The sequence below is a fragment of the Nothoprocta perdicaria genome, unplaced genomic scaffold, assembly GCF_003342845.1.
Source record: "Nothoprocta perdicaria isolate Ctin4 unplaced genomic scaffold, notPer1 scaffold_143, whole genome shotgun sequence".
NCBI classification, from domain to species: Eukaryota; Metazoa; Chordata; class Aves; order Tinamiformes; family Tinamidae; genus Nothoprocta; species Nothoprocta perdicaria.
The window spans coordinates 783,686-796,701 of NW_020454572.1; the positions used below are offsets into that span (position 1 = coordinate 783,686).

Sequence of the window (13,016 nt, forward strand, 5' to 3'; positions counted from 1 at the left end):
ACAAGGACTTGCTGCTTGTCCACTCCAGGCCCATGAGATAAAGTCATCTTGTACACTGACTCCTGGGGTGTCTTTCATTTGAATTACCTTTGTATTATATATTTGTATATATATATATTTGTATATATGTATATATATACACACACATACTAGGGAGAGCTCTGCTGGGATGTCAGGACTCTACTGTGCTATTTTTTAAATGATTGGTTTGACCTGCTCTGTTGTGTTGCAGCTGGAGCTTCTCAGGTCAAGTGGAACAAGAAAAATGCCAACTGTTTAGCAACCAGCCATGACGGGGATGTCCGAATATGGGACAAGAGGGTGAGTTGAAGGGTCTCTTGAGCAGCCTGTGCATATTCCCACTTAACAAATACAGACATCTCAGTGGGTGCAAATAAATAAAATGCAGAAAAATGCACCTCTTCATCTCTCTTATGGGTTGTTTGAAAGTAGAAACACTTGTGGGCCCAGGAAACTGAAGAGAGCATAGAGCCTCCTTCCCCAGAACTTGTGTCCGTTAACATTTTGGCTTTCATCTCACAATACTTAACTCTTCTACTGAGTGTAGTATGGTGCAGGGCTGTACTTGATGACTCTGGAATTTGCCACCGCTTCTCCCAGGCCCTTTCCTTCACCTAGTCTTCCTGAGCTATTAGCCTTTCCCCATCAGGTGGACGGTGTTGCCCTGGTTAAAGGGTCTCCTTTTACACCAAAGAACTAGACCAAATTTCAGGAGCCCTGTGGTGAGATGGAAACCATCTCTCCTTGCAGAAACCCAGCACAGCAGTGGAATACTTGGCAGCTCATCTCTCCAAAATCCATGGRCTGGATTGGCATCCTGACAATGAATATATGCTGGCCACCTCCAGCCAAGACAACTCTGTCAGAGTGAGTATTGCTTCTGGGCGTCCTCTTTGAAAGATGTCAGGATGGTGATGCAGACTCCTTCCCACTGCTAAGGAATCTTTGGGAGTGCATCCAGAACTGGATTGTTTTGTTTTCAGTCTGTGTGTGAGTCGAGCCAGGGATGCGCTTATGGAGCAAGCGGAGAAGTCATTGGAGGATGATGGATGGATGAATGTTCACTACAGTTAACAAACTGTGATGATTTGGGCACTGCTGAAGCTGAAAACAGCTACCTCACCCTGTTGCTTGACAGAAGGGAGCTGGCCACATGTATCAGAAGAGTCTTCTCCCCAAAATGCAGTGGTGCCAGCCTCAGGGTGACGCCAGCAGCTTGGCAGGAGAAATACACCAGCCCCTGAGGTTCCTAAATTTGTGTCAAGTTGGGTTATCAGCAAGAACTTGCCTGCTAGTGTTACTAYGCTGGGCCTTTTACCTGGGAGGGCACATGGCATGTTCAGTATCTGTCAAGCCGCCYGAGTTCATTCCCAGTTAGCTCAGCTCAGAGGTGAGTGCAATTCACGTGTATTCTAGCAAAGCAAAGGGTCAGGTTCTTCATTAAGAAATCTGCAGTAGCAGCGGGGTGGACCTGCCTCCGGTCTGGAGTGGCACCTTGGCTGGAAGCCTACAGGGCACCTTGTAGCTTGGAAAGCCTAAGCAGGCTGCCTGTCTCCCTGCTGTAATTACTCACACTAATAAGATCACGGTCACCGTGACCCCAAGTCACTCTCTGTTATAAGAGATGCTGCCAGATGCTGCTRGCTTGATATTCATCCTTTGGGGCCATATCTGCTGTTAATGAATGAGAATGCTGGGGTGTTTGTGACTGTCCTGTACCTGAGCGTACGTGGAAACTACAGCCTGAAAGAATAGTCAGCTGACGCCTGCCTCAGCTTGTCTTTTTGCTCTGTTGAAGTTCTGGGATTACCGGCAACCTCGGAAGTACCTCAACATCCTGCCCTGCCAGGTTCCAGTCTGGAAGGCAAGATACACGGTGAGTGTGACTCTCCCACTGGCCAGGTTTGTGCTGTGAGAGTGAATGCACAAAGGGATGTTGAATAAGAACCGCTGAAGRGCTTCTCTCTGCTCCTGCTGCTGGATGTTATCAGCTTGATTTTTAAATCCAAGTTGATGCTTAAAAGGRTTGGAAAACCATAGTCCTTGGTGGGACACTCGGCAGGGAAAGCACTACAAGCAGTGTGAGCTGCCAGTCTTTGGCCTAGCCTTCTTGCAGGGAAACAACCCATGTGCACGTAGCAATTGCCATGGACAACCCCCTACCCCTCTGTCCTCATTCTGAGTCTGGTTCTGTTGGGTGCTGAGGTCCATTAGAGCCCACGTGTCCTCCTTAGCGTGAAAGGGAAGGAATTGCGGAAGATGCCGATAGCAGCATGGGGCTGTAGCTCCCCAGGACTGAACAAAAGGCTCTTTCTCTCTTAAGCCTTTCAGCAACGGGCTGGTGACAGTGATGGTCCCCCAGCTCCGCAGGGAGAACAGTCTCCTTCTCTGGAATGTCTTTGACTTGAACACGCCTGTCCACACATTTGTGGGGCACGATGATGTGGTGCTTGAGTTCCAGTGGAGGAAGCAGAAGGAAGGTGAGTTGAAGGCTGCATGTGCTGCCTCCCTGTGCTGCTGCCAGGAGCTCGCCCAGGCTGTGTGGCCTCGGTTCTTGACTGCAGCGCTCGTGTTATCATCCTTCCACCCTTCCCTTGCCTTGAGGCAGCTCTCACCCGCTTTCCTGGCCCCACAAGATAACAGCTGATCTGTACGTGTTTGATAGCAGTGGCCACAGAAACATTGCCTTGTTGTTCCCATGCCAGGATTTTTTTTTTTTTTTTTTAGTACTATCTTGCTAAAAGCAAATGCACTGAACACTGAGTGGGTCCACAGTGACTCTAGCTTGTGAGTCTAGTTTTAAATAGCTCTTTCAGGAGGGCTGGTACAAGCTGTTAGATGGGAAGCTGCCCCTGTTTGGAGCTGCCTGCCTAACTGGTTCACCCCTCACGTAAGAYCTGGGGTCAGGCAGTGTCAGGCCCCCAAAGCAGCCTCGCCCCAAAGCACCAGTGCAGCAGGGTTACAGTGGGGAAGGGAGAGTGTGGGATGCAGATGCTGCTCTCTACCTTTGGAGCCTGTGTCCTAACCAATTGTCAGCAGTGAAGGTGACAGCGCTGGACTGGGATTTAGGACAGGAGACTTCTGGTCCAGCTCTGCCACCAGCTGCTGAGGCAGGTGGGGTAAGTTACTCTTCCCTGTGCTTTGCCTTTCGTTTTTGCGAGAGGAGAGCAGTACAGACCCGTAACGGTGACTGGAGGCACAGGATAAGACAGCTTGCGTGCAAATGTTCAAACGGGCTTAAACCCTGTTTGTGTTGTCTCAGCTAAGGTAATGTATAAATATCCAGAGCTGGAGCCATGGTCTTAGCAATGTGAATCAATCATAGGAGCATTCTAAGGCTGCTTGGATGTGGAGAGTACCAAGATAGCTCAAATATCCTTCCACAGGGTCAGCTGTGCTGAATTAGACAGCCGCTGTGCATCAGCTGGGAGGTGTAGGAAGCAGCTSTGCAGTTACCAATTCTTAAACTGCAGCAGCTTTTTGACAAGAGAAGCTTTAGCTCTGTCCTAGACAAACAGGACATGTCCCTCTGTGTACTGACTTGCTCCATTTCATTACATCAGACCTTAGCTTGGCAGCTTCCAGATCTTTCAGAAGGAAATGGGGGAAAGATAGAACCAGCTCTGCTTAGCTTAGAAAGGTTTTAAGGTGTTTGCACTAAGCATCTGGTGTGAACGAAAACATATTTTGACCTTGCAGTTGTTTTAAATATAAATCTATTTYTCAGCTATGATTTTTCTTCTGTTCAAAGGGGTGTTGTAGTAGATCTTGTTCATTCCRGATCTGAAAACTGACATCACATTCGCTGCTTTTCCATTGTGCTCTTCACCTGCAAACCATTCCCTGTTTAGATGAGAGCTGACAGTGGCATGGGGAGGGATAAAGGCTGTGGCGTGTAAGTTAGTGCAAAGCAGAGCAGGACTCAAATTCTGCCTTCCAGTTTGGGGTTGTGTTCACTGCACTCCCTAGTGGCTTGCTGCAGTCACTTTGCACCAAAAGCAGGGTTGAGGAGGTCTGTTTTCATCTGTTTCTGTCCTTTATAGGTTCGAAAGACTACCAGCTGGTGACGTGGTCCCGGGATCAGACCCTGCGCATGTGGCGGATCGATTCTCAGCTGCAGAGGGTTTGTAAACGCTTCTCTTGACCCGTGRCAGTTCTCACAAGCTGGGTTCGCCTCCCTTTCTTGGCATTCCTGGTCACTCCTGTGTCCTAGAGCTGCAGACACAGAGTGCCCAGCTTCCTCTTCAGCTCCGGATCTCGTGCTCCAGATCTCAAAAGCTTCCACAGAAATACAAGACCACTTTGTGGTGCAGCAGGGAGCATGCCAGGCCTTTGGGCAAGGTGGAGAGCAGCTTATTTGGACCCCTATATATTCTCAGTCAGTGTTTGCCATTTTTTTCCTTTTATYCATTGCTTTATATTCATCTGTATTGAAATTCCTCTTCCATTCTAAATAGTCACTCACAAGGTCTGTCTGGATTGTGTGCAGTTGGACAGTCTTGTCGTTACCTTGAGTAACTTGGGGGATCAGCAAACTCAGTCACGTCACTATTCACCTCCTATTGCAGGTTTTAAATTCTCTTAATTCTTTTTTCAATTCTCTTTTTTAATGAGTAGCATATGTCCAAGCACAGATCCTGCAGGAGTCCTGCAGGTCTGTAACCCACCTCCCCAAGGAAAAATAACTCTTTGCACTTATCTGATATGTTTGTACCAATTACTTCTCTGTCTTTAAACTAATTGTTTATTTGTGTCAGAGCCTTAACTCTTTCTCTGCYCTGCCTCTCCACCCCAGTTTTTGTTCCTTGATCAAGCTGCACACGTAACAGTGCAATGCTTGTGAACAAGGCTGCACTTTGCTGTGCCACAATCTTATTCTTCCTTCTCCCCAAGCTTGTTCTCCTCATCCTGTTTTCTAAACATTAAAYATGAGATTTCACTGTCTCTTTTTGATACAGATCTAGAGTGTTGGGCCATTAATGTGTATCCAGGCCTCTAGATCTTATTGCAGTKTAAATATAAAAGGTCAAGAACATGCTACTATCATATCTAATCTAAAAATGAAACAAGATTTGATGCACATTAATTGAAGTACTTACAAAAGGCAAATCAGTTAGTGTATATTCAAGTAAAATCTCTGCTGCTGTAACTGGTCTTGTCAATGATGGGGTTTGTAAGTGAGCGGGAGAATTTGCAGGCTGTCTGAGGTGACAGAGATCAGAATGTTGGAAAATTGAAAATAACCTGTCTTTGTCACAGAAACTGTGCCAGGGTGTTAAAGCCATGACTGTTGCATAGACAGACCTACCTTGCAAGTGCAGCTCCCTGGAGAAACAGGTGGTTTGGTGACAGCCCTTTCTCCAGCGTGGTYGCCTGTTGTGCAGCGGGTGCCTGTGCTTGTTCTTTTCAGCTGTGTGCTAACGATATCCTGGACGGAGTCGATGAGCTCATCGATGGCATTTCTCTTCTGCCAGAGCCAGACAAGACCCTTCAGCCCCAGGACTCGGAGCCCCAGCATAACCCTGGGCACGGGGATGAGGAAGGTAGGGGARCGATGGCTCGCGGAGCTTCACCCACCAGCTCTTCCAGGGTAGTGAGCAAGATGCATGTTGGCAAAGAAAATACCCCGTTAAGCAAAGGACAAGTTGATTATCTTTCGGGGGTTAATGGATACCCAGCTTGGGAAGAGGGAAGAAGTCAAGGGGCTTCTTGAAATCAGGGGGATCCTCTCAGAAAGGTTGTTTTTGTTTTGTTTTATAGCAAGATCATAATGATTCTAACTGTAAAACAGATATTTTCTCCTGTCAATAGTTGCTTATAGTTTCACTGTCTTTGGGTCATAGTTGTTTCTTGCTGCTGAGAAAAAAGGTAGATAACCAGAAAATCAGTTCTGCCTCTTAATTTCTCAATTCAGTTTAATCTGAGAAATGAACCCCACAGAGGAAGAGGGTGAATGAGTTAAGGCACTGTAAGGCACTGTTGTGCACAGCACTGCATGGAAGCAGGGTGTCTCTTGCTCTACGAGGAACCAACCATAAGTGGTCTCATTCCAACTATCTCATCTCTGTTTTKCCCATGGGACAGAGTTAACTCTCTTGCTCTCCTTAATGAGAACAGTGTTTGGGTTCAGTTCTCTCTAGTAAGGTTTACTGTGCAACTAAAGGGAATTAAAATTGTTTTTCTGTAGCAGAATAGGTTTTGCTGCGGATGCTGATGGCAGGATCAATGCACAAGTAAGTCCCTTGGTAGGAATTTGAGGGCTTTCTAGCTTGAAACCTGTTGTGGGCTACTGATGTGCACTGAAGCACTGCTTTTTGCTATGGAGATGGCTTCATTTCAGCAGCCGAGTCCCCATGTTGTATCAGTAAAACACTTTGGGGGATCTCTGTAGAGAGCAGGGCTCTGAAGATAAGTCAGATAAGTCAGAAGGCTCACAAACTGTGTTTTCAGTATAAAATTCTCCCTACAGGCTGTTGTCTATAGAAGATTCTTAGAAAACTAGGCAAATATCTAAGCCTTTGAGGATTAAAACTTAATTGGAAGGGAATGAGGGAATGGGAAGAGGAAGGGAGGGCACCTTCCATACTGACAAATTCCAGAGATGATTATATTGTGCCTTGGGCTAGAAATAATCATTATCTTCTCTGGTAGCTACTGATCTTCTTTTAATCCTTTTTTTTTTTTCAGCTCCCTATTGTGAAGTCTATCTAAGCAATATCATAAAATCATAAATAGGAATGAGGGACTGAGCATCCTACCTAGTCAAATCAGCAGCCAGCTGGGCAGTGATAAAGCCAGATACGTTTTGTCCCAGTAGCCAAGTTAGTAACTCTCAGGTAAACTCTTGTAAAAGGACAAATGCTTGCACCACTTCTCCTCTGGAAACAGTCTGTAAAATATCAAGGGAGAGAATGGCAACAGTCCAAGGACTTTCCTTGTGTCCTTGGAGCCGTCATCATAGGCTGCTTTGGGCCCTCATGGGAAGAGCTGCTGCAGCAAAAGCGCCCTCAGGACGAGGTGCCCCTGCCCTGATGGGAGTGTATAGCAAAAGTCAAGGCAAGCTGGGCATGGTAACAGGTAGAGATCGATTCTTCTGAGACTCAGTAAGTTTGTTCTCATAACCGTAATTCCTTGTGTGCTGCAGCACTTGTGTGGCTGTTTAAATGCCCCCTGACTTTTAGGGATTCTTGTCTTCCTGAAAACCTGAGATGAGAGAACTGGACAGCTACACCCAGCAATTAGATAAGTCTTCAAAGGTTGTTCACTAGATTGCTTTGCAGCTTTACATGCAAGCTGCTGCTACAGATTAATTAGAACCTCTCCTAGCACCAGAAATATCTCCTGAATCCTCCATTAGATTGTTTGCAAGCACTTTCAGAAAGCCAAATCAGTGAGGTGTGAATCCCAGAGACCAGAGCTGCTTCTCGAGAGTGCTTTGGCAGCAGTTTTTTCCTGCTAGACCAAGAGGCTGAAGTTGAGCTTTGTTTCTTCAAAGAGTAAGACTTTGAAGCCTTCCTCCTAACAACAGCTGTGATCATCTAGGTTGCAGCATTTTCCTGGTTAAAGCTCTCTGTGTATCTGAAGAGCAGAGAGAAAACTGCTCTCTCGGCTGCCTCCTGGTGTTGCGTGCTGAAGGACCATAGATGACCCTTCCTGCCTTGTCTCATCCTGTACTCCATCTTCCCTGCCAGCCTTAAAGGAAGATTTACTGAATGATCTCCTGGTGGGAAAGAAAACCGACCAACTGGGGCTGCCTCAAACGCTGCAGCAGGAGTTTTCGCTGATCAACGTGCAGATCCGAAACGTCAATGTAGAGGTAGAGAGTTTCTGTGTGCTGGCTGGGTAGGAGGTGATGTGGGTGGACTGGCTCATCAGAGCTTCCTGAGGGGAACCTCTTTGCTGCAGAGTGACTGCTGGCTCTAACCAAGGTTTATTTTGGGCTATAGAGATTCTCTTGGCTGGGCTGGTAGGAAAGAGCTTAATCCCAGACACTGGGAATGAGGGAAATATTTCAGCATGGGAAGTACACTGGCTCTTAGCCAAAGAAGGCTGGGTTGTATTTTCCCCTCTGCTTAGACTGCAGAATGGGAAGTAACTTGTTCCAGGATTTGCAGCTCATCTAGTTTCAACGTCTTTTGAACTCAGTCTGCCAAGCCCTCAGTTCTGACATCTCCCATGTGCTGAAAACCCTCCTGTGTGTGGAAGCACCGTACAGGCGTGGGAGGCTTGAGGCAGCTGCCGGGCTCCTTTTCCTCCGTATCCCATCGAGTTTCATAACTCGTGGTGTGCTGGGCTATAATCTCCAGGTTGTTGGGCTAGCAGTCAGCTGGTGAATACTGKTTGTCTCTGCCTGATGCCCTTGCTGTCTCTGACTTAGTCTTCTGGRTGTGTAGAGGAATCAGCCCCTCAGCATGAATTTAAGGCGCTCTTTAAGTTTAAAGGTCCTTGGGGATCTGACTGCAGAGCACGTGTGTGTCTCCACGCAGATGGACGCGGTGAATCGTAGCTGCACGGTGTCGGTGCACTGCGGCAATCACAGAGTGCGGATGCTGGTGATGTTCCCCGTGCAGTATCCCAATAACGCTGCTCCGTCCTTCCAGTTCATCAACCCGACCTCCATCACCGCCTCAATGAAGGCCAAGCTGCTGAAGGTGCGTGGGGAGGGTGGGCAGGCTGTAGAAACACACACAATCTGGACACCTGATATCCAGGCTTCTGACACAGTAAAATGTTTGGCTTCCCAAGCCCGTGGGTGAGCTGCTGAATCCACTGCTCAAGTTGTTAGAAGCTGAGGAACTCCTAGGAGGAGTCTTTGACCTTGCAGCCTAGAGTTTGCCCTTCTCAGTGGATGCTTTTTGAACACGTGTTCCCCAGTCCTACTCTTTTTCTCTTGATGATGTATATGGCCAGAGCACCCCTCACAGCTACCTCCTCATGCAGACACATCCAGTTGTTATAGGTAAAATGGCCACCTAAGCACTAAACTGCAGAAGGAGAACATTTCTGAGCTTGGGTGTAGATTCCATTTCTCCCTTTCAACAGACTGCTTTTAAAATATGGGGTTTTACACAGGCCCTGCTAATTCAAGCCCAAATGTTTGATTGTCTGGCATAGGAAGTCCTATTGCTGCTTAAGTCCCCTCTGCAGCAGTGTAGCAGTCCCCTCAGTGCTTAAGCCTGAGCTTAACCTCGGGTAGACAGATCAGTTTAAGCTTCTATCTGGAACAGCCTGATTCTGTTGCTACAAATTGGTTTGGGACATGTAAGCTACAGTGAAATGGAAGCCCAGCTCCTGGATCACTGGTCTCAATTCCCTGACTCATAATTCAGGCAGCATTTGCTCRAAGCAGGCAGCACATCTTTGCACCAGCTTTGACCATTCATGGTCTCTGGAGCCTGGTGACTTTGCTCCTCTGCAAACACAAAGCATGTGGGAGGTGTGGATGTACCCATGAATCAAGCTGCATCTTGTGTGTGTTCCAGATCCTGAAAGACACCTCTCTGCAGAAAGTGAAGCGGAATCAGAGCTGCCTGGAGCCCTGTCTGCGTCAGCTGGTCTCGTGGCTGGAGTCTGTTGTGGTATGGAGAAATGCACGGGCTTTCTGCCCTACTTCCTTGTCTTCTCTTGCATCCTGTGCTTCTGACCCCGCAGTGCAAGTCCAGCCTCGTTAAACGTGTAAACAGACCCCTGTAACTAGCCATGTCACTTTTGTAAGTACTTGTGGTTAGTGTCAGAGAAGACGGTGCCGAAAATCAGACATGGAAGGCTTGCTGCTTTGGGGAGCTTGGCATGCTCCCTAATATTCATGCTAGCAGGAATTCCTGAAGGTTGGAACACCCTGGCAAGGTGTGGTAGCTCCTCGCAGGAGGACATCACTCAGGGCATGGCTGTCAGCTGTGGAAGAAGTTTAGGGAGTCTTCAGGGAGTTGGTGGTTTCATTCTTTTCTAAAAGGCACTGACAGATGTCTTTGCCTCCCTATTTCTAGCCAAGAATCCCACTAGTTCTATTCTAGGGGGGTGTTTTCTTCTTTTAAACAAAGTTGTGAAAAAATCTGTTTTTGTTGAATCCTCGTGCCAAGGTTTTGCAGTGATGGTACTGCGGATAAATCAGAGTCACGCTCTACCCTGAGCTGAGAAATCTGTGATACTTACTTGGCATCTCTGTGCCAGGTGTCGGGTCTGTGGGTGGAATGTGAGGGGATGGGTGCTTTGGCACCCACAAAAGGCGACGGAGTCTCCTCGGTTTTCTTTTCCAAGAGGCTTTGTTTATTTGTCACAAATAAGGGCTTTTTGTGGAATAGCTGATCTTAACAGTGCTTGGTTTCAGCTGTACTGTTTTAAGAATGAGAACTTTCACTGATGTAATAGAAATCTGGCTTGAGCAAGATGTTGCTGCCTTTAAAGAACCCCTTTAGTCCCCAGCTGCAGTGCTCCACCAAATACATGCTGACTTTTGCCAGAATTCCTCTGGACAGGCCTGAGGTGGTCTGCTGTGTCACACCTGGCTCGTATCACTTGGCATCGCACTCCAAGACGTCCAAATTGCATTTGACACCCCACAGTTTTGTGGTGTCCTTCTTTAAGGATACTCTACCCAACTCACACGATTGGGGCACCACGTTTAGCTAGTTCCCTCTTTCCTTGTTGTTGAGAGACACAACAACAGAGTGTGGAGGTCACATTTTCTGCACCGTCTTGCTTCGAGGCTGTTGTTTCCCCCTAAGTTAAGCTCTGAATTTCAGCATGGCTGCGATGGGAGAGCAGATACCTGGGCAAGCAGACAGAGAAGGACTTTCCGTGATGTGCATGTGAGTGGAGCTGATCTTGCCTTTGCAGCCAGACCCAGCAGCCGTGCCCTCTGCCTGTTTTCCTCTGGCACCTGCCCAGGCCTGCCTGGCATCACCGCGTGCCATGTTYCACCTGGGCTTCCTTCCTGTGGCAGTGGGAGTGTGAGCTGGGGTACCTTCTGTTTCAGAACCAAGAGGACAGCACCTCCAGCAACCCCTACGCGTTGTCAAACTCCGTAACGCCCCCCTTGCCCACATTTGCCCGGGTCTCCAATGCCTACGGATCCTACCAGGACTCTAACATCCCATTTCCACGGACCTCTGGAGCCAGATTCTGTGGTGCAGGTTAGTCCCATGAATGATATATTTCAAAACTTACCAGGGGAATGGTTCTTTTAGAGTCTTGGGCAATAGTTGCCTCTGCACAAGACAAGGCTCTGGTCAAGAAATTAAGCGATTGTGTTGGAGTGGTCATACTGTAAAAACCTTATAGATAATCACCCATGTTAGTGACTGCTTGCAGGAGGTATTGCATGCAGTATTTTAGCATCTCCATCTGGAAAATCAGGAATGAATAGACAGATGGCCTTTGGCTTGTGGCATGCCAGACGTGTTAACATACCTCTGTCTTGCGGAAATTTGGGGGTTTAGTATTTCCCTGTGCAGTCCCCTCTTATCAGCATCAAACTACTGGGCCTGTCCTGGCTCTCAGGCTTCAGAATGCCTCTGTGACTTAAGACACAGCTTACCCTTTGCTGAAGCAGTATTTGTGTTATTGTCTGCTCCTTTTTCACTCTGCATTTTCCCCCTTGTCCAAAAATAACTTTCCCAGGGTGTCATAAAGAGACTGTTCYCTCAGTGGGTTGCAGTTGTCCAGGTTTCCAGAACATAGTGCAAAGAGCATCCTTACGGAGGAGRCTGAGGTCTGTGTAAGAGGAGCTGTGTTTCACTGAGCTGTTTCAGATTCAAGCATGCCTCCTCTGGACCTGACCACACGTCATTTTGATTGTGTTTTGAAAGCTGCTTTATATTCCTAYAGACCACACCAGCTTTCCAGCAAAAGTGAAGCAGGATAGTGCATTGAATAGGCTCAGGAAAACCCTGAACTCTTATAGTGGATAGGTGGCTGAAGATACTTAAGCTGCTGAGAAGTGGGCTAAAGCTTGTGAGCGTGTTTTAGCTTCAAATGGCTTAGGTTATCTTTTTGAAGAGAAGAGTTACCAGCTCTAACAATTTCTTTGCRTAAGTGTTTACCACCATACTTCCCTCTGGAGCATCTGAGTGCTCGACAAATTCTGGTGAAGAGTTAAAACATGAGAACGTGTTTTTGCTCCTTTACCTTCTTTTCTGTAACACCTGAAAGCCACTTGAGTTGGTTGACAGTCTTCAAGACCRTCACCTTCACAAAACCTGCCCTTTCATTTGAGGAGTTTGAAAGAAGGGCATTTGGCTTGAGAACATTCAGCTGTCTGAAGAAGTGCTCATGATGATGGGCAGGCAACCAGATCCCTGACTAATACCTTAGACCATGGCAGGGTAAGCGGCTCCTTTCAGCGTGCTCTTTGTGCTGCGTCCTGTCTCTGCAGGGTACCTGGTGTACTTCACAAGACCCATGACCATGCACCGCGCCGTGTCCCCGACGGAGCCCACGCCCAGGTGAGTGCCCTCTGTCACGTTTCATACATGCCCCTGTCACACCACAACCTGAGCCCAGCAGTGGGTGCAAAGGCTGGAAAATGTCAATCCTCTGCTAGCACTGCTGACATTWAATGTTTGCTGGGCCCTTATTTCACTGGCTCTCAGTGGAGACCCCTAATTCTACACACCAGCGTGAGTTATTGGAGCTGTTGATCTGAGTCTCCCCTCCAGTGTGGATGTAAGCTCCTGAAAGTGTCTGCTCTTGTTCCTAGGTCCCTGTCAGCTTTATCAGCATACCATAGTGGCCTCATTACTCCCATGAAGATCCGTACGGAGACTCCGGGCAACCTGCGTTTGTACAGTGGCAGTCCCACACGTAGCGAGAAGGAGCAGGTCTCCATTAGCTCCTTCTATTACAAAGAGAGGGTAAGTTCCAGGCCAGAAGTCCTTTCTTCACCCTTCAGCTTTAATGACATGTGCTCGTTTCATATGGCTAAGAGCCTTGCGGCTATACAGTGTGAACTAGTAACAGAAACTTCRTATTCAGCTCAAGAAGGAACCCTTTTATAA

The 13,016-nt window shown here is 47.6% G+C and overlaps 1 protein-coding gene across 1 annotated transcript in view; it reads left to right on the forward strand.

Moving 5' to 3' along the window:
• WDR59 (WD repeat domain 59) overlaps positions 1–13,016 on the forward strand; it is a 42,832-nt gene that overhangs the window by 10,583 nt on the left and 19,233 nt on the right. The window contains exons 7-18 of the mRNA XM_026034335.1: positions 233–321; positions 772–888; positions 1,820–1,897; positions 2,345–2,501; positions 4,065–4,144; positions 5,432–5,564; positions 7,713–7,837; positions 8,508–8,672; positions 9,504–9,599; positions 10,997–11,153; positions 12,395–12,464; positions 12,719–12,872. Of these exons, the coding sequence (XP_025890120.1) occupies positions 233–321; positions 772–888; positions 1,820–1,897; positions 2,345–2,501; positions 4,065–4,144; positions 5,432–5,564; positions 7,713–7,837; positions 8,508–8,672; positions 9,504–9,599; positions 10,997–11,153; positions 12,395–12,464; positions 12,719–12,872 (1,421 nt within the window). The remainder of the gene's footprint in view (positions 1–232; positions 322–771; positions 889–1,819; positions 1,898–2,344; positions 2,502–4,064; positions 4,145–5,431; positions 5,565–7,712; positions 7,838–8,507; positions 8,673–9,503; positions 9,600–10,996; positions 11,154–12,394; positions 12,465–12,718; positions 12,873–13,016) is intronic.